General features: G+C 48.2%; 1 protein-coding gene across 1 annotated transcript in view; it reads right to left on the minus strand.

Moving 5' to 3' along the window:
* LOC119462211 (proto-oncogene tyrosine-protein kinase ROS-like) overlaps window positions 1-19985 on the minus strand; it is a 187641-nt gene extending 167656 nt beyond the window's left edge. Inside the window, 1 exon segment of the mRNA XM_049672884.1 lies at window positions 19630-19985. Within this exon segment, the coding sequence (XP_049528841.1) occupies window positions 19630-19833 (204 nt within the window). The 5' untranslated portion in view covers window positions 19834-19985.
* Window positions 19986-21942: the final 1957 nt, after the last annotated feature.

Here is a 21942-nt window from a genome sequence, read left to right on the forward strand (position 1 = left end):
CGCGGAAACGGTGCCCGAGGGACTCTTCCCATGAGGCTGGGAAGAAAGAACGGTTCAAAAGTCCTGTCTGTTTTGTCTTCACGGTCAAAACTTCTGCTTGCGTCGGGGTTCCGCGTGATGCAAAAGAAAATAATAGACACACATAGGGTGGAATGAATGGAGTTTTAATGTTGAGAGAACGACAAAGGGCTTGAGAAGCGGATACCTGCGGGTCGTTAGGTTGCGTTAAGGTCTCGCAGTGCACCGCTCACTGCAGCTCGTTCGCGTCTTCAGCGACATGCGGTGTTCTCAAAGTGAGCCCGATAGTCTTGAGAGACACAGTCGTGCATCTGCGATTGAGACATCACAACATGCGAAATGGCGTGGCTCCAGAGGACAGTGGACATAAATCGCGCCTTTTTATTCCAGAAAGCTTTCCTACCTAATATTTGGTAGACTAATAGCCACACTGGTGTTGTAAAATAGAACAACAAGCACAGAATACAGCAACACATTGGTTCGGATTAGTTCCGCGAAACTTGCTGAGCTCTATAATGAAAAGAGCGTCGCCTGGGATTAAACACTATAAAGCTGCATGTTCTGTACAAGTGCATGAACATAAATGCATAGTAAAGCGCGATAGCTCTGAAATGCATAAGTACTTGAGAACATTCAGCCACTGCATGTGCGCAGCAAGGTGCGGAGTCCGTCGAACGGCAACTATTTTTATACCTTTAGTGGTAGATATGCGCACTGCGCGTACAGAAGCAAGTCACGAGAAAGGCGTTCACGTCTTAAACGTTTTGAGACGTGAAGGGGGACGCGCACATTGCCTTGAGAGCGGCCCTTGAACCCGCCCTTAGAACCCGGGTTAATTGATGAGGGCCACTAATCAGCGTCGCGCGTCTGTAATGATCCGGCCGGTCGGCTGCGATTAGCTGCGAGGCCTTTGAACCGTCCCACAGCGTCGCGCCGTTCTATAAGACGCGCTTGCGCGCATTATACGGACAGTAAAGCTACTGAAATCTCGAAGCAAAACGCGCAAGGACAGTTTTCCTGGCACTTCCAGTTCAGAAAGTGGGTCGGCGTCCACACTGCGGCTGCACGGGACCGCGTAAAAAAAGCGAAGTTCGAAGCCGTCATTGGCAGCAGCCACAAATAGCGCCCCGAGCCAGTCCGGGCGCTTTTCAGACGTCCCATTTTTTTTTCTGGTATTGCGTACACAGCCAGCATGTATAACCATACCTCGCACGCGAGACACGGTCAAAAAAGTGAACAGGGGGGACGCCAGCCGAGAGCGCGCATAATCCCCGACGGCCGCGCAAGAAGGAAAATGACAGTTCTTACAAGGTCAAGTGCACGCCTCTTAGACGTCCCTGCGCGCTCACGACTTTACCGCGGATGGAAATTCTCGTTCAGGCGAGACCAAAGGCGCAGCAAAGCCGAAGCTCGTAGTATAGAACAAGTAACTCACGCAGTCGCGTGAGTATGCGCGTAGTCTATACAACGGCAGGTTGCCAATATAAACCGGGCAGCGAAACCGCAGCGACTACCCGAACAAGACAGAAAGGGAACACGACGTTGCTGTGCGCGTTTGTTTCCCTGTCTCTGGCGCAAGAGGCGGCGAGACAACAACGACGAACCGCAACGGGAACTCTCGGCATCGTTTGGCCAGTGCAAAATCTTCGAAGATCACGCGCAGCGTGAAGGAGGATGAAACTGAAACGAAGTTCACCGCTGAGTCGAAACAGCAACTCCGAAACTTTGAACGATGAGGATGAAAGACTTGGAACAGACGAAGAGAGCCCGTGCGAGGGCAGACGTATAGAGAATGCCGGAGGGGTCACGCGCGAGGAAATGCAGAAGAAGACCAGGTATGCGCGCAGACTTCCACAGCACCAGGAACTGTGCGCAGTTACACAGAAAGTATCGGTTAGGAAACACGCGGCATCAAGTCCTCGCTCGGCTCTGTCCGTCTGTCGAATTATTCATTCTTTCTTTGAAAACAGCACCCCCCGCCCCCCTCATGCCCCCTTCTCTGACATGTCTCTCTTGCTCTTTCGGTTATTGGTAAGTGTGCCACGTCCATTAGGGCGCCGTGACGGTAGGGCTTTCTTTAAACTCATTGCGGTCCGTCCATCGGGCACAAAAGGCGAGGCAATTCAAGTCCAAAGGAACAGGAGAGGCGGAGGGGGGCTGCTGTCTTTGTGGCTTTGAAAGCGGGCGCGTGCCTGACTGCGCTTTTCCTTTCCACGGACGTTGTCCCCCCCTTACTTATGGGTATGCGCGCCTGCGCATGCATTTAGAAAGATATTTGGGACCGCATTGTTTGGGCCAGATCCTTTCCCTTCTCCCCTGGCAGATGAAAGCGAGTGGGTGAGGACGTTGGATGAAAAAGGTGGGCGCCGCCATTTCGTTGCTTTGCCGCCAAGGGCTGGGTGCTTGTACTATACGCGGACGATAAGCACTATAAACGAGCGTACTCGGCAAAAACAGACGCGCCGCAAGCGTCCGCATATAGTTCTCGTGGAAGGCCGAAGATGGAGCTTTCGACCGAAGTCAACAGCTGTCATTGTGTCATCCGACAGATGCGCGAGGTTGATAAAAGTGCCAGGCTTTGCGCGCCAGGAAGTTCTGGCACAGACGGTGATGCCATGCGGAAGAAATCACTTTACGGGCTTGCAGTGACCAGATTTGGCACAGATACGGCCGAGCGATTCCTGTGAACAAAGCACTTGTTTTTATTTCCCATTGTTGACTAATACAGGCGGGCCATTAGCGCAACTACCACTTGCTAGCCTAGCCGATTGTCACAGTCTAGCAAGGTTGCGTTGATGCCGCTATTTTTGAATAATCTAAGTACAGTGGATGGTACTGTGATGTCTCAGGTTGAAAAGGTCGACCTGATGACGTGATCTGCGGCAGATATTTCCATTCAAGCTCACCTCTCCAAAGTAATTTTGACGCATTTTAATGTTACCTGCGCAACGTCTGGTACTACGTCGCAAAGTCTAGTACGTGCTAAATACACTGATTATGCTGACGCATGAAGTAAAAAAATATTATAAGGCATTAAAGGTCCAGAGAAAGCCCCTCCTGTGACTGTATCACCCAACTGGGCATGAGTAAAACATTCTCAAAAAGGGAGAGTTGTTGCAAATACCTTGTACTAGCTAATGCCACAGAACTTTCTGATAAGAGGAGTGACGCAATAAGCATACATAACTGAGAGGACTATATATCGTTGGAGCTTGTGCTACCGGGCTCTGCTCGTCAAAGTCTTCACTCATTTCGCGCTATAGTTTGTAAGGTGAAACAAACTTCAATGCGTACTCGAATCCCTCCAGTACGAAAAGTTTCTACGCAATGAATGGACCAGCAACATGTTCTTTTTTAAACCATTTATCCAAGAGTTCGTGTGTGCCACCATATTATTTGAGCCGTCCATGCACCATCATCATAACCATCATCATCGTTATATTTTTATACACACTGCAGGACGAAGGCCTCGCCCAGTCATTTCTTATTACCCCTGTCTTGCGCTAGCTGAATCCAAGTTATGCCTGAAAATTTATTCATTTCATCAGACCACCTGATCCTCTGCCGTCCTCGACTGCACTTCTCTGCCCTTAGCCCCCATTCAGTAACTCTAATAGAGCACCGGTTATCTGCCCAAATGCGTAACACTCTTAACTGCAGCCTCTGAACTGACTCTGTAGCGCATAATAAGCAAGCACCTCATAAAGTAATCTCAAAGACGCCCTGAATGCTATCTGATTTCGTTATTCTCTCGCCATCGCACGCTTAATTAAGAAACTAATAATCAAAAATACCCACGTGACTTCAAGATATTGCATTCGATCGACCGAAACTGTAAAACGGTCAATGTATAAGCGCCGTTCCGCTTCAACCCGGAGTTCACATATAGAGAGCGACCAAACGTTCTGGCGATGAGAAATAAATCCACGGACGCGCGGGGCACTTTTCCGTTACTATAAACAGCCCGAACTGCTGGGCCGGGGGGAAAAGAGCTAGGACCGCGGGCTTACTGACCCGTGGCGGCCGAAGAAGCCGCGGTGTCCGAGGAGGTGCCAAAGGCAACAAGCAGAACCCCAATCCGCCGGGCTCTCCAACTCACACGCTGACCGACCGCCGGCCCAACGGCGACGCGAGAGCCCCGGGTTTGCAGAGCAAACACCCGTGCAGGGGAGTCGCCGAAACGGTACACGCTGCCACCGCGGTAACGGGGTGACGGGGGAGGGCTTAGTAACGGGGTGGGGAGTGGCGATAGCTGTCGCACCGTCGTGCGACCTGCCGCCCGACCGCCACGTGCGACGAGCATGCGCTGGAACGACAAACAGCGAGATAGAAAAAAAAACAACAACACATACGCGTAGGAATGCTCTCCTTCCTCATTTTCCTTTTATTTCGAGCCGTTGCTCCCAGCCATAACATACATACGCATTCACGCCCTGCAGGCCGAAACCAAAGTATAGAGCGAGAGAGAGAGCCGCACGGGAGCGAGCCGATTTTCATTTCTCTCGTCGAGTGTGCGTGTGAATACACAAACACCAGTTATATGTGTACACGGAGTGGACTCGCGCGAATGTGTGTGTTTTGTCGCGCGCGTGTCTCTTTCAGAAACGCGGGTGCGGGACAGTTTGTTTTAGCCGGAATGCGGCGGTTCCCACGGCGCGAAGCGGAATTTGGGTCGCGATTCGCTCGCTGGCGGTTCAATTAGAGGAGCGCCTTGCGCGAGGAAGCGGAAGCAGCTGTTTGTCTTTTTTTTTTTTTTTTTTTTGCTGTTTATTTTGAGCTGTGTGTTCTCCTGTGAATACGTGAAAATGCTTCTATGTGCACGCACACACTAAGCCGCCCCCTCATTCTGGACTGTACCATTCTCTCCTGTAAAAAAAAAAAAAAAAAAAAAAAAAAGAAATAGAGAGAGAGTGATGAGTGGAGCGACAGAAAATAGTGACGGAATTAAGAATGTAAGAATAGCGCATACGTGGAGTGCTCTATACTTAGATGCATCGACGAAGAAAGGTTAGTTTTCCAGCGCCTGCATTAATAACGTTACACGATGTCGTGAACCATTTACGACAAAATCAAAATTTTTGCCCCCCACATTCACAAGTCGTCCTCTCTAACTACACAGTTTCACAATATTTATTTATTTATTTATTTATTTATTTATTTATTTATTTATTTATTTATTTATTTATTTATTTATTTATTTATTTATTTATTTATTTATTTTTGATTAGTCAAGCTGTGTGCAGACAGGTAAAGCTTGCACGAAAATTGCATTTCTCAGCGCGCTCTGGGCTGAGAACATGGGTCACGCGTAAAATATGCATAGGCCGTTAATTTCGGCCAGCTGTCCTCGCAGGCCTCTTACTGCCAAGGCAAATAAGATATCTTTATCGCCTGCGATAGGCTCATAACGGCGCCATTTCGATAAACATGTTTTGAAAATGGGCGAAAGTCCCCGAGTTATATAAATGAGGGCTGTCAGAGACGCTTACACAGCTGTGTATATACTATATCTCACGTGCTCAGTTGCATTTGATCAGAAAACTACGCAGCACTTCCACTCTTAGAGGCGTTATTTTTACTTTTTTTTTCACTTGTAATTGATTTCCAGTTTGTGTCTTTGTACTGCCTCTCTCATAACCCTCGCCTTCTCTTTGTTTTCTCTCTCTCTCTCTCAATTTCATCGCGATCATTCTTATATTTTTGAATCGCACAGCTCCCCACGTATAGGTGCAGCTACGCGCGAACAATAGGTCGCACAATAAGGAAATGAATGGCACACCTCTGTCCACGAAGTTATCGCGATGTGCATCTCGCACTCTTTGGCGACGCGCTCTCAGACCGCTGCGCGTTGCCTGTTTAAAACTGGTCTCGCCCTGAACGCACGCTCTATGGTGCTAGCGTCGTCGTACCCCCCCCCTCCCCCTCCGCCTCTCTCTTTCTCGTTTTGATCTTTCTTTCCTGTCCGACGCCGTGTACAGTGATTCTACTCAGCAGTAATAGATTCCCACATTCGCCAGATGGCAGCAGCGATATCGCTTGATTCAGTGTAGTCCGTCCATAGTCCGTATACATCGCGGACGGTATGCAAACCATCTAGAGAGAACTTGAGGGAGTGGGCTATGTCTTCATCGCATCGTCGTCGTTTCTCCAGATCGTGTACAAAGCGGCGATTGCGCCGCTCGTCTTCGCCACCGGCTTTAGCATAGGACAAAGCCGCAAGCGACAACAATGAGGTATAAGGATAATTCGGGAGATAAAGAACTATGGAGCGAGCCAACTCGGGAATACGGCGTCGAGAATGGAGGAGCCACGGCAACGTGTTTCTGGCACACGTATAGTCCTACTGCCTTATTTCAGCCGCGAAGAACACTCGGGTATATGAAAAGAAATGAAAGAGAGCGTGGGTCACGTGACGATACAGAGCCCGCGCGTTGCATTACGTCGAAAGATAACGGGGAGAGAGATAATCTCCTCGCGTATTTGTCAGTAAACAATGTACCAGCACGGTGTGCTTCGCGAACAACAAAGGCAGGATAAGATTGTGGTTGTTTGCTCCATCGCCCACTTTTGTTGGTACATGTCGAATATTTTTTTTTTCGTGCGTTAGTGCTCGGGTTGTTTTATCCGCAACACACAAAATAAACAAAGATCGATTCAAAGCACGAATGAGGAAATATGTTGCGCACTTATCTTAAGATTTTAACATATTCACATGCAGGCCTTAACCCCGGAACCGAAGACACTCGGGATTAATCGAATTTAAGTCAGTTTTTAATACCACTGGTGAACGTTACAAATGTGATCAATCCTTTTTTTTTAATACACGTCTAGACGCAAGCAATAGCACCATAATGTATGTGGATAAAGTAACGGTCTCATTATGGTTGTTTCAGAAACAGATTTTTTCTGTTCTTTTCGTCTTCATTTCTTTTTAAATAAATATCTCAACACAAGGATGAAGATGTGATACCGTGTGTGGTGTCGCCACGTTGATGCGGTATTCTGGATTTTCATGACATACTCATGGTATTCGAAACGCGCCTCCAGAGCGCTTTTAGTCATCCCTGCTGACTCAGTGGCCTATATAGATCAAATTATTACCAAATTTCTCAGATGCTGAAGGGGCCCCAAGATGATGATTAAACCTTCTCATGCGGTTCTGCATGCATCTGACTTCGTATCGCGAGAGAAAATATTTCACGTAACCGCCTTTTAGTTAAATTTGAAGTTGTTCGAAGCCGCCAATGCGCCATGTTTTGTACAAGGTTAAGGTTGTGAGGTTAAGGTTATGAAGTTAAGCAATGTTCGTAATCATATGTAGATGCGAAATCAAATTAGCTCCAGTACAAGTTCAGCGCTCACTCAACATCCCATAAATTCTGGCCCAGCAATAGAGTGATTTCAATGTCCTCCGTGTTTCTGCAAGCGCAGTTAGTGCAGTCTTTCGCTTGCCGGCCCGGTTGCTATGGGGTGCGAAGAGCGAGATTGTAGGATGATCAGGATGGCGGCGGGAGCGATACCGATGGTAACCTTAACAGCGACGTCCGAACTTTGAACTCCTTTGGATCTGCCGCTTCCGAGCTGCCCGAAGCCGCCCCTTGTGAGTGTGATGTTTGTTCCTCCAGCTTGTGCAGTCACGTTTCGACAGCTTTGAAAAACTGCTTGGAATTTATTCTTTTTTTTCCCTGACAAATCACCCCCCCCCAACCCACACACACACAAAAGAAAGAATACAGTGAATATTTCTATCATTAATAGCAATCAAGGAGTCTAGTTTAATTTCTTGTTCATCATCATTCCCCTGTATATTAGTGCATCGTGTTCAAAGTAAACTAGTTAACAAATTATAGAATGTAGGAAAAGCTTGCTTTAAATTATTGGTGTCATATGCCGTCTTCTGATATTCGCAGCTTTCTTGTTCCGCATTCCAATAAATAAAAACGAAAAGATTCACTGTTGATGCCATTCCAAGCATGCGTATTCTTAGGTTGAAATACCGACTGTTATCGCATGTCCATGTACGCGGAACGACTGCTTCCTTTCATTTCGTTATTTACTTTCTTTTTGTCATGTAAATAGCGTCGCCGCAGTCAACACAGCCGCGCTTGCGTATCTGCGCAAGCATTCCGGCAGCAGCGCCTACCCATGAGAAGGCGCTCAACAAAAGTGCTCCACCCAAGAAAGAAAAAAAAATTCAACAAGAAAATACATACTAAGCAGATGGCATGCTGCTCAAAGTAACATTGCAGTCTTGCAGACGCAGCCCACATACTTCTTAAGCAGCGGCGCCCAGACAAGTACACGGTTCTAAAGCGAAGCGGCGCCCTTGAGAATTTTTTTCTTGTCTTGTCAGCGCACTCAAAGACGCCGCCCATTTGCGAGAACAATTAGGGGTCTCGCTTTGCCTATCTGTACAATCTCGCGCCTTAAGTGCCAAACCAAAGAGAAAAAAAAAGAAAAAAAAAAACGTAACATCGATATCTGCAGCAAGGAGCACCGGGTATCTTTCACCCTCCCCTCACTTTGTAGCTTTCAACCCCCCCCCCCCCCCTCCGCTATTTTCTTTATTTCAGGCACATTTCTGTAATCTGTGGCTGTTTCTTAACGCGAACCCGATGTAGTGAGCAAGAGACGCGCGTTTTTCTGACCAAACAAGATCTGTCACTTTGCATTTGAAGTCCCACACCATGACTTTCGCTCTCTCTGTAAAACCTCATCTGCATAAAGCACAACTTCCACAAACGCTGCTTGAACATTACGAGAGGATGACTTATAGCATTACTGTCAGCGCGAGATGTACCGTTGTTACTTGCGTCTACAGTCACGATAGACGATAACTTTGAATACAGTCATCAATGCAGATGTGCGCAAAGCCAACTGAAGGTGGTGATGAAATGACTACAGAAGTAATTGCTGACGACATCGCTTGGTACAGTGAGGCTCCAATGCTGGATTGAATGTGAGCCGATCGGGGACAACCACTGGCACTTTCGGTGCGTGTCTCGAGATAAATACAGTCAGACGCTCAACATTTTTCGAGTAAACTCCTTTAATAGCCCGTGCTGTAGATGCAGCCGATGTGAATTGGAAAGAACCTCGCCCCAATATCTTGGCAGTGGTGCGGTGATGCTATAACACTGCACACAAATTATGTGAATGCCCGCCGTTATGACTCCACTCTCATCGACTCTTACAGCTGGACTCGAGGCTTAGTTCATTTTGATTAATTCATTAAAGCCTGTTGTCGCTCCCTTGCAATTTATTTCACTCTGATATTCGTTTCCAATAGAACAATGTACAAACCATTGTTCGCACTTAAGAAATCGTAAAAGGTGGCCCACATCAGACGAAAATTAACGGGAGTGTGAGAACGACGGTCCTAAACAGTTGCGACTAAGAAACGCTGCATGATTTTCCAACCCCGCTGGTTTACCACTTCAGCTAGTGATAACAGTAGAAAAACAAGCGTACACTGCTGGAGGATATTGGTAAAAGAGCCGGCGATACGTGCGTATAGTGTTGACTATCTCCTCTTAGTTGTGCTGGCTGTAAAGGCTTAGTTGTTTTGCAGGACAGAAGAGGTTTCGAGCACTATGCACTATGTCCTCGATGGTTAGCTCTTGCTCTTTACGCTTAATCTTATGCGTGGTTTATGGCATTTATTTATGGCATTTATTAAATCACTCTGCGGTTGGATGAAGGGTTCTGCAGAAGGCGGTGAGAAAGCAACAGCGTATGACGCTATAGTGGGAATCACTGCTTAATGCGTAGTGCTTGCTCTGGTAACGCTTTCACGAACAAAAGACAGAAATAAAGATGTTCACTCCCAAAGTGTTGGACGAAACACATTGGCCGTTCCAGTTATTTTCGTACTTCAATGCATAAAATGGCGTTTCGCTAAAAAGTAAGGAGAACCTCACTTTATTCTTACCCCCAGATTGAAGGGGTATATCTCGAAACGGGAGCCATCCTTACAATTCGTTCTAAGTGGACACACCTTGTGAACTCACCGGCTACGATTTGTAAATTGCAATATGTGTCATAATGTAGTTAGTTAAAAACTTAATTAGTATTTTGTTAATTAACAGGTTGAGCATTTAAATGTATTGTGCAAGTAGTGTTTGCTCTTCGGGCAAACCAATTCAAGGATTACAATTGTGCTATCTGCCACAGGCATTTTTTTTAAAGTTTAGTATGATCTACAAAAAAACAAAACCCATCTGTGTATAGTCGCCGTCAGCGAAGCAGGAAGAGGAAGGACACGTGATAGGGTGATTCGATTCGCCTGCACTTCAAAGACTATCCCAGGAAGTGCTGCACTTTGCTATTCGTTTCACACAGTGTAGGCTTCTCGCAGCACGAATTCACAGGATTCCCCTCAATGCGGAAGGTGTACTGCATGTAAGGATTGTGTATAAAGGAGGCGCCCAGAGTCGGTACTGCACGAGTAACAAATGGCACTGAACTGGTGTCAACAATTGCACGAAGGCCAGGGCAAATCAAATGGAATTAATAAATGTTTGTCCTCTCCTATCTTTCTCGCTCTATCGCTTTTTTTCTATCTCTTTCGTTTATCGTGCTAATTTACCTCCAGAAATCGTCGAAGCGACCCCCTCTGTTTGCAAACATTCAGCCTTCATTATTTTTATTAGCTGTGTTTAACGAGATGAAGCCTAGCTGTAACGTAAGTCATATATTCCTCTTCGCTGAAATGATGAACGTGCATAAAACGCTTCAAACTTTACAAGCAAGAAATGAGAAAAACTGAACAAAACTGAGATCCAGAGGGAGATGCAGATTTGCAATGATCAACAGTGGGGCAACAAGAAGAAGGAAGCATTTAAAAGAGAGATCTATATGGAGCCAACGTTTCGACAAGGGGACTTGTTCGGCCTGACGAAGACAAGCCCCTTGCCGAAACATTGGCTTGTCTTCGTCAGGCCGAACGAGTCCCTTGTCGAAACATTGGCTCCAGAGACGTCTTTCGTTGGCCCCCGGTTTAACAAAAATAAGAAATAAAAAATATCGTGCCGTCAATTTAAAAAAATTTATGGAGCATAAATGTACCTTCCACTTGCAAATGAGGTCCAACATTATAGTGTCACATTCCAAACACAACACAAGCGAACACGGAAGTGAAAGGAAACACGAAAAGAATGTGCAATTGCACAAAGAGGAAGCAGAGGAAAAGAAGACAGGGAACGCTGGGGTGGTTAGACCAGTGTGCATTCTGGCTGGCAGCCCGTAAGGGGGGCCAAGAAAAGGTTAAGGGAACGAGAGACGAGATCGCAACAGAAAGAGATATTTCGGAAATAAGTAAGCATACTTCCGCAAATACAAAGGTTTCTCGATATGAAAAATACAGCATTCAAGTTTAACTAATTTTTAAATGCTTAACAGGGTGTGAACTATGCTGAGCGAACAGGAAACAAAAAAGAAAAATGAGAAAGAACAAGTACACGGCTTGCAACTGACGGTTTGGTTTTTCTTGCCAAAACAGCGATCTGATTATACGAGGAATGAGGACTCACGGTTAATTTTGACCAGCTGGGGTAACAAGAGCCCTTTCGCAATCCTCCCCCATCGGAATGCGGTCGTCGCACCGGTATCAAACACCTGACCTCTTAGCTCAGCAGCACTAAACCATAACCACTGAGCTATCGCACCGGGCAACGAGCATACATAACCGAAAGCTAACCGAAAGTCTTGTCTTCATGTAGTTAAGGTTTTTCTCAGCATGCATTCTGCTAATCTTTCAATAAACGTCATTCGAAGGCAGTGCCATGCTTTTCGTATTTGTTCCTTTGTTTCTGTCTGCTCCGCAGCGCGCTTTCGAAACTTTCAGATGCTTTCGGTTCCCCTTTTCCCTTGCCTCAGCCATAGGGCAACCAACTAGACGCCTTTCTGGCTAACATTCCTTCCTTCTCTCTTTCTTTTCTCCCCCTTTCTCTCTTGTTTTGATGCTTGCTGACGAATTACGATTTCGGCTGGTGGCGCCCGTGGTAATGGCGACGTCGGTGGTTTTTCTACACAGGGGAGGTTTCTATATAGCTTTGGGCCCCACCAATTAACATACGCCTATAGCGTCCACAGAAAGCGTAGCCAACAATCGCATGCCCCAATCTCGTACCACACTGGCGCAACATTGGGCCCTGCTAACGTTGCCACATTCATATACGCGTACATATACTATTGCTATACGCCGCGTGCAAGAAGGTTGTCGCTGTTGCTTCCGAAGCGGTCGTTCCGATACGCTGCCGGGTCCCCAACAGCCTGCGCGTCGCGATGGTCTCGCGGCTGCTATAGACGCGCAAGTCCCAGGCCCGTGGGCGCTGGCGCGGCTCTGTGCCGGCGCGCGATGCGACGCCACAGGCCGCTCGCGGGTCTGCTTTGTGTCTGCCGCGGCTGCCAGAGGGGACGACGACTCTCGTCGCCGCCACTATACGGCCGGGCGCGGCCCGACCGGGCACGGACCCATTTGTAGCCACGACAGCCCGGCTATCAGGCTGCAACAAGACGGAGAGAGAACGTTTTTGCCTGCTCTTGTTTTTTTTTTTTCTACGGGTGCTGCGCGCATGCAAGCACGCGTTGTGTGCAAGCATGCACTGTATGCAAGCACGCGCTGTGTGCAAGCACGCGCTGTGTGCAAGCACGCGCTGTGTGCAAGCACGCGCTGTGTGCGCTCGAAGTTTCTCGGACGATTATCGGCGAGTTTCAATAAAAAAAAACTCTCTCGCGATTGCATCCCTTGTTTGCTTGTGTCTGCACGTATGTATGTTCGCGCGTGCGTGCGTGTACGTGTTTGTTAGTTGTTTGTTCGGTCGTTAATTGTGACCAGAGGTAGGTTAGGTTGCACTATGTCGGCGCGCGCGTAGCAGGGTCTTAGTAAGTGGTTTTAATGGGTGGTCTCTTTCGCTTAATTTCCAAAGTGAGCGATGGTTTGTAATTAACTAAACTAATACTTAAATGCAAGTTTTATTTTTAAATCTTAGTTTTTGAGCTTAGAGATCATGAAACTTGTTACTGCGCGAGTTGGTAGACCTTAATTACAGCCCAAAGGGCGCAAACACATGCACATGCAATGTATATAGTGAAGAAAAAATAGAAGACAGATAAACGGAACGCCTCCCATTTGGCTGTCTACCATTTTTCTTCTCTATACATTGCACGTGCTCGCGCCTTTCAGGTTGTCATTATTTATCCTCAGTTTGACCTTTGGATACGCTAAAATACGGCAGCTTAATTGGCAGATACCGCTGTTTTGCCCTCAAAAAGCGATGAATATACTTCGAAAAGGGCGAGAGCGCAAAATTTCCAGCTATTTTGTAGCTGGAGCCGCCATTTCGGTTTAACTGCGTGCATAACGTTAGTTTTGCTATACCGAGCTTTGTTATTTATGTGAGCTCAACTCACTGAAAGGTCGACACTAAGGAACGGTACGGAGCGTAGCGCTGTATAGACAACATGAGTGCTTAAAACTAGACAAACCCTATAGCTGTGCTATTTGAAACTTGAATTGCCACAGGAAAATGCCGACCTTTAGGGACATAATTTCCTCTTCCCTCTTCCAAAATGTTTGCGCAGAAGAAGAAAGAATTAAGACATTTAAGGAAAAAGCATCCTTAGTTACAATATTTGTTGAAACCTAAGACGGCGATCCCAAATGGATGTCTTTCTCTGGGCTCTGCGAAGTCATTATCCTTGACCATGAAATGAACACCCGATGTAAATCAGCTTCCAGGAAACCATAGTGACCAGATTTGATGTTACACACCAATAAGTGTTTGCAGAATTCTGTTGGCATTAGCTGTGCATAAACAGACGTATAAGGTTAGCTGACTTTACATAATCGAACACGTTTTTGCGACAACCACGCTAGTATAAAATCCACCCGCGCCTTTCTAATGGTCTTACGGCCCCTCGCATTCCTTTCAGAGACGGTCCAAACAAGGTAGACTAACTCGACACAGCTAGGAGAAGGAAGAGAGGTTGTTGTTGCGCGCGCTTCACAGCTTCCGAGTCAGCGGTTATTCTTTCAACCCGCTACCACGAAACGCGCACCGGTATGTATGAGCTAAACGCAATATCACGACAAACGCACGCACACCGCATAGCCCCGGGTTACACAGGAGTCACCTCGGTGAACAAAGCGCGCAGTCACGAAGCGCTTAGGGACAACCGCGCTTGCGTCAACACTCTTCTTCGCGGTGCACGTTGGAAGGCTAGCACAAAAAAAAAAAAAAAGGGGGGGGGGGTACCGCCGCGACGACTTCATGCCTCCCCCCTACGTTGGACCGCCAGTGCCCAGTGTGTGTACGACTCGGCTCACGAAGGAGCGAACTAACAAACAAAACTCGAGCGGGGTTTTCGGACACGCACGACTCAGTCATGTATAGTAGTACCACTGCGCGTGGATGGATGTGCGTGAATTGGTCGCGCGAGACCGCGGGCTTCCGCCAGCGCAGGAAGTCGTCTCCGACGGCAGGACGAGGGTTTGGGGGAGTCGGGGGGGGGGGGGGGGGAGTGTTGCCACCGACCACGGCTGACATGCAACGGACAGAGGCCGCCGCCGCCGCCGCAGCCAAAGGCATCGGGCAGCGATGTGTGTCGTCAGAAATGCCGCCGCAGCAGCAGCAAGCGGCAGTAGGCGTACATAGCGCGTATATGGTGGCGAATGGGAAGGGCGGGGAAGGGGTGGGGGGGGGGGGGGGCAGTTCGAAGGGATGGCTGAAGCCCACCGCCGCACAATGCGCGGAGCATGCAGGGCTGTCCGTTGCGAAGGAGCGCCGTAATAAACAGGTACCACTTCCGGCGACAGCGACGAAGAGAGACAGAGGGAGAGAGAGAGAGCTCTGGGAAGAGGGAGAGAGTCGCAGTCACCGAAATGAGGCGATTCCAACGCGGGAATGAACTGCGCATGTTTTTTGACGCTATATATGTAGGCGACTCGGTGCGCGGGCCTTTTGTTTGCTCTCCATGTCACGCGTTCTGGTGCAAGTCCCGCGCATAATTACGTTGCCGGCAGCGCGCGATAAAATGGACATCAGCGAATATATCGGTAAAATTCCGCGAGATCACCAGCGAGGCCATTTGATGTCCTTGTCCAGGTTTCTAAAGGTGCGTGCGTTTTTGCCGGTGTGCTGAAATAGGGAAATGCCCGTCTCTTACAAAAATCAGTTTAAAGCTTTCTATTGTGTTTCTATTGACTTTATGCTGGCTTCAGTAGAAGGTCCGTTGAAATTATATTGAACAACGTGCATTATTTTTGCTAGCAACGTCGCGCTGTGGCTAAATTAATACATGGTAATTTATTAAGAGGACCTTGGCGTTGCGAGACGGTTTACGGCAGATTGCAATTGATAAAGGCTGACTTCGACACCAGAAAATTGGCCCGGCAACATAATATCTAGTATGTTAGATCTGTCGCCCCAGACTGCCCAGGAGTGTCCGCGAGACGCCGCGTAGCTCAATGGCTAAAGGCAACGCCTCGGGCAATCCTCCAGTCCGGGACGGCGAATCAAAGACGTCCCGGTGAGCTTGCTTATCTTAAATATCATAAGGTACAGAATACAAGAGCCTTACTTGGAAATTCCTGCGCCGAGTGAAAATAAACTGTGAAATAGCGCTCAAAAGATGGCACCGATTATGAAGCTGGAGTCGCTGTATGTAAGGGAAGCACTACGACGGAAACCAGTGGATCATAAGCACACCAGCCTTTCATCCTCTTCATTGTCAGGACAGCTTAAATATAGTTCATTTTCAGTACGAACATACCTTTATCAAGCGGAAAATTAAAATGATTTGAAGAGCTTTTAATTCGCTTTGGGTACAAGTCTTCGAGTTAAGACACTAATAGATTATGCAAAAGTAAGATTTGCTGAGCCAAAATCTTGAGGTTTCGAGAATTTTCCATATATCCACGTATGTCGTGAATATATGGATAATTATATATCCGCGTATGTCTCAGATTGACTATGGCTACAGGTCGCACAAATGTAGGTGCGCCTGTTCTTGGTGGACACTGATATTCAGCACAACACCTGTTGCGCGTGTCCCTGAAGGCGCTCGGAGTCAACACATAAGTGCCTACAGCTACCGCTGATCCTCTTCTGTTAGGTTCTCAGATTAATACGGTGCTTTTGTATGTCATTTTCATCGCTGCATTTCGCATATACAGTCAAATGACTGAGCAGATTGCAAGAGTAAGCTAAAAAGGATCTTACGATGGAACTGCTCGAGAGCAAGTGCTCCGCGCAACGTCAACAATGTGCAAAGCAAGTGGCATTTTCATGATAGTGCATTACTCTCATATCCTCATTTGATGTCATTTTTTTCTTTAGTACACTAGAGGTAAACGGTAACAGGTCATAAAATCTAGGTCATAGGTCATAGATTTGACAGCACTGCGAAGTGTTCGCATGAGGATTATGCACATTGTTGAACGACTTGATCTGGAGTAGATTGGCCTAAAAGGATGACATTTGGGCAATGGGGGGGGGGGGGGGGGGGGGATTTCCAGTGTTTTAAAGACAGTGAAAAATTTTCGAAGTATCTGCAACCTCGCAAGTTCCACCGATTCTCGACTCTTGTGTGCTATGAGGCCCAATGTGGTTACCATCTGTGGCATAGAACTTAGAAGAGCGTCTATTTCCAACATAGTCACGCCATGATTGGTAAGCTACCCCCTTGGATTCGAAGGCAAGGTAAATTAAGCCGAGGACCTAGAAGACACTTTCTTTCCTGACCTTTTTCATCAGCACACGGCACATATACACACCGTGGATGCGGCATTGGGGACACCGTTTTCTTTAAAGTTTTGCGGGCGCTTCCCATTCACTTCAACGTCAAAAGACGTTCGCCTAGCTGCTACATGATGGATGACTCGCCGACAGACAAGCGTTCGCTACGTAGTTGTCTTTGGGTGGGCAGAACACGGCAGGCTCATTGTGTGCTTGCGAGGAGACTGTAGGCAACCATAATGCCCGCGCCGTGTCAGCAACAAGTCACGCGTATACGACACAGCTCTCCATCCTTGAACAGAGACGCGAAACGCCTAAAGTTCACTTTTCAGGCACATGCTTGTAAATGATGAACGAATATTAGAATAGGATAAAGGGGTAAGTACGTACATTAAAACTTATGCAAGTGATGACACCTTCAATGTTTCCTTCACCAGAAGCTACTCGAGTACGCCCTGTTAATAATCCGCGCAATTTTGCATTGTATCACCAACTGAACAAGGCGTCGTAAAAGTTACATGAAAACAAAAAGTCCTGCCGCACGTACGTGGAGTATAGTTACGTTAAGTTAGGTTAGTGTTAGAACTCGCGTAAAGGTTTATGCTCCTCTGCGCGGGCTATCACTGCTATAGCTGCGGTCACGCGTTGATTGGCTTGGGAGCGCACGAATAGTTTAGCGCACACATGCTTAGTACTATAGTTGTGGCCCCGCGTCATGAGATATTACGTGTAGTGAAATGCTCAGAGGCATGTCAAGTTTTCTGCTGCTCTAAAGCCAATAAAATGTAAACGTAGCCGTTACCTGTGGGCGTTACCATCGTGCTGTTCATCTTCGTTTCGTGCGAATGTCGTGACTATACCACTGCGTATTAAGCGCTCCCATCATGTCGTTTGTGGCGCACTGCGATCGTATACACACGAAGTTAGTCAGAAGGCAAGGAAACGGTCCTTGGCAGTAGCGATAAGCTATGAAAATGTGATTATAGCTCACGATAGAAACTTGCTCAACACGAAAGCCTCCTCAAGTAGAGTGCGCGGATTTCATGCAGGAAAAGTGTAACTTTTGTGCTCGAACGGGTTGTGACATCTATAAACGTGAATGTCTGGCAGGAAACCCTGCATGGCGATGCGCGATATAAGGTGCTCAACAGAGTGCACCCAATCCCTCTCTCCTGAAGCATGCTGCGTTATGTTTATGCAAATAGCCACTATAGGTGACGCGCTACCTGAAATAACCTCGGCCTGGTTTATTGATAGTAACACACCAAGCAATCCTTGCGGACTTGCGGGCCAAATCATAACAGCTTTCCTTACTGCCTGCAATTGTGTACAAATACACGGCAGGAAGGGATCAGATAGACAGAACATAAACAGAAGAGAAATGTTTTGCATTCTCTGACTGCACTGGTCCTGTGTCAACTTTGCGCGGCTGACTCAAAGTCAAGGCACTTGGACGTATATATAATCTGTCTCTCCAATCTCTCTCTCTCTCGCTTCCAACATGGCTGCTTCGTGAGTCTATATCTCACCACTTCTTTCACAACAGCGTCCGCTGCTGGCGCCCACTGAATCGGCAGTGTGGCGTACTCGTGTGCACAGGAGGCGCTGCCGGTTGGAGTGCTGCTAACGCTGGAACTTTCGGGCTGAGGTCAGCGCCAGCGTGCTAAACCACGAGGCTGCTTACGAGTGGAACAGCAGGACACTTTCTCGGAGGACTCCTCGACCGGAGATTTGCGACACTCCCTCGCAGGCGAGACTTGTGGCTCCGTTTCTCACTGCGTCTCGGAACTCGGGCCAAGGACGTGAGACACTATATGGCGGCGTCGGGACAGTTGTTGTCGTTGTTGTTGACCTCACGGTCGAGCCGCACGTAGCCCGTTATGAAGGATTGGCCGAGAGAGGGACGACTGACTGCGCCTTTTGTGCGTTCGTCCTTCATTTGTTCGTTTCTTTACGCTCGGCGACGTGACTTTCCATACGCGTCTTGAGCGATGTTCCTTGCAGCTACGCAGTTTCGCTGTGACCCGCAGCCATTAAGAAATGGCCAAGACTAGCTGCTGAGACTCTTGTTTACAGAACGTCATAAGACAGTGTTAAAGTGCCACTTCTATAGTTAACGCTCGAGTTTGCCTTGATTTGTAATGTGCATGTTTTACTAAAGCCCACTTGACTGTCCTGACATACTTTCCGTTTCCAGCCAGTAACTAGTAAAAACGAAACGTAAAGAACACCATGCAATGGACACCATGCTAGTGCACAAGTGTGCGTGTTTGCAGCGAAGATACGCAAGCTGAACGCCATTGAAGAAAATGAGAATGATAATTATTATTTAGGGAACATTTCGCAAAACAAACTTGCATCGCTATACCCGCGCCCTGCAATGCATGTGCAAGGAACGCCAGTGAGAAGAAGGACGGTAAATGTCACGGACACCTTGCGTGATGAGATTCACGTGTAAGGAACGAACCGCTAAATATATTTTCCTCGGTTTCGCATTTGCGTCCACGGCCCTTCCTGCGATCGTTGTTAAACGAACTCATTACTTGCGGAGATGTTTGTCCCACGACATCATCTGAGCATGGGAATAACTTATTCTGAGTCGCTCTCTATAGTGACACTTTCATTTGCTCAGTCTCGGTGTACGCACGTCTACATCGCCAAGACCATGTTCACGAATAAACGAAAGTACTTAATCGCGCGCCCGTATGGGACGCCCGACAAGAGAAGCCAAGTGTCGTCTCACATCAACGCCTCTTGCAGGCTACGGCAAGCTGCGCTTTCTGGAACCAGAAAGGAAAAGGGACCTGTTCGGCTGCAGCTGATCTCGATGAGATCAGCTGACGGGCCGCGGGGGTAAACAGCGGCAGCTTACCAGGCGCGATCCGCAGTCGGCGTAACAAGTGGCCACCACATCCACGTCGCACGAGCCGCATGTCCCCGCGCACAGAAGCAGCAGCGCTTGCAGGGGCCACCACACACAAAACCACCACCGCACCACCGTTGCGAGATGAAGATGGGGAGCGCAGCACGCCGCCGGGCCCAGCCACTTATCCCGCCGCCGTGGAGCGCGTGTCATCGTGGAGCATCTTTCGCTGACCGCGCCATGTACCCGTGTGAGCCCGCTGTGGGCCGCCCGGCAGAAATTGCAATCAAAACGTGCGCTGTCGGACGCCGCTGCCGCAGCCACGCCGCTCCGCACCGTCGTCCTCTCCCATCGGGCGCTTTTTCGGCCGCTTACTTGCCCCCCCGCGCGCGATCCCCCCCGCCTTTCTTCTCTCCACAACTCCAGCGCTCCCGAGAAAGCGCGCATGCGCGGGCGCTCCACTGACGTCAAAGCAGCTAGCACGCCATTGGTGGAAAGGGCGCGCGCGCTCCGGCGGCGAGGACGCGAACCGCCGGCACGGCTCGGCCCGTCCCAAACGAAGACAGCGTAGTTCGTTTTGTATCTTTTTTTGATTTTTCTTTCTTTCGTTCCAGCGCCGGGTCTTTTGAATGAGGAGCGGGAAAATTGAAGAACACGATCGGGGGTGCTAGTCAAGTTGCCTTTGTGACGCGAGTGAAAGTAAGTTCCCCGGTCGACATCATGCGCGAAAGTGGGGCAAAAGTGCGTCTCAGCAGCGCTCGTTTCCTATTTGCGCCACGGGCAAACTTGCGCACTTTTGTTTCAACAGGTGTCAGGCTGCACAACACTCGCGCGCGCGTTTAGCGAGCTCCACCGTGCCCCAAGCGAACCTCTATGCAACGCCGCTGAAGAAAGCCTCTCGTGCATATGATGAATTCGCTCGCGTTTCCACAACTTCGTGTTGCAGCATGTAAACACCGAGGACAATGACTCGAGGATGGTGCTTTGGAGATATTACAGCTCGTTTCCTTGTATGATCACACGGCAGGAAACTAAGAATTCACGCATTACTATTTCGGTAAAGTTTAGCACACCTAAAGATTACTTCTGTCGCCGACATTGTTTGAAAGTTCCCTCTGTAAACAAACTTTTAGAGACATAGGGATCGATCTAGTACCCTCTGACCTTACATATACTCATTTATCCAGTAGCAACAATGAAAACCTGGATGTACCAATAGCACAGCAAAAAAGAATTACCTCGCATATTTTCTGCTTATTTCTCATCGAAGTCACATACGTGAAGGTATCGCGCTTATTTCGCGCCTGAAACACTCGCGCACGTGTTTTGCACTTGTACAGCGTACGCTCGAGAGCGGCAGAATGTCTCCTCAATCGCACACATCAATAGCCGACCACTATCTGAGGACTCTGTTTTGGGTACTTGGCCTGACCCGAACACAGCTGAGATCATAAGGGCAGCTCTGATCTTTTTACCAGCCACTGGACTAGATATACGGCTTAGAGATGCCGCAACATTGTGGACTTGCATATCCTCCCGAGGCGTTTTCTACCTTATACTGCACATCTATTTCAATCCGCCTGAAAATGAACCAGCAAGTCATTGCGTAAAATATTCATTTCCCACATGAACCCAGCAGCATGCGGAACTGTACGGAAAGAATTCAATTGCACGCTCTGCCATGTAATTTCGAGGAAATTAGCTCGGTCTAGGCTGTTGGTTTAACTTGGTCTATAGGCTGTTGTGTCGTCACAGCTGACGGAAAGGAACCTTGACGTGAGCTTCGAATATTGCCAGATGGCATGAAAATCTAGGAATGCAGCATTAACACGGCAACCCACCGTACCATGTTGGATTGTCGTCTCTGTGTCCGGACAAATAAACGTCGTTTCTCCCAGTACAAACACGAGGAGATTGGTTGCTTTGCCCGCGGAAGTGGAGACGCAGGTTTCGGCATGTAATCGTGGTATTTCAACAAAATAACGGCATTTTCAGGTTGGCAACATACCAGTGAGGCGATAACAACCGAATTGAAATGCAGTTGTGTCCCTTCTGCGCAGCCTCCGGGTCTCAAGATGATATACCGGGTGTTTCTGCGAAGAATCCCTTCGAGCTGGCTTGGTTGGAATTGTGGGTTTCAGCGAAGGACATTAAGGAGGAGGAGGAACAAACTTTTATTTAAACCAGCAGTTTAGCTGGCTGGGCCTAGGCCTCCCACGTGGGGACATCGAGGTCTTGCCTCTTCGCCGCCTCGCAGGCTTGCTGGGTAGCCCAGAGTTGGCCGTCGAGTTGGGAGCTGCGCAGGGCGGCGTGCCATCTCGA

Source organism: Dermacentor silvarum, chromosome 8 (assembly GCF_013339745.2).
Source record: "Dermacentor silvarum isolate Dsil-2018 chromosome 8, BIME_Dsil_1.4, whole genome shotgun sequence".
Taxonomy (NCBI): Eukaryota; Metazoa; Arthropoda; class Arachnida; order Ixodida; family Ixodidae; genus Dermacentor; species Dermacentor silvarum.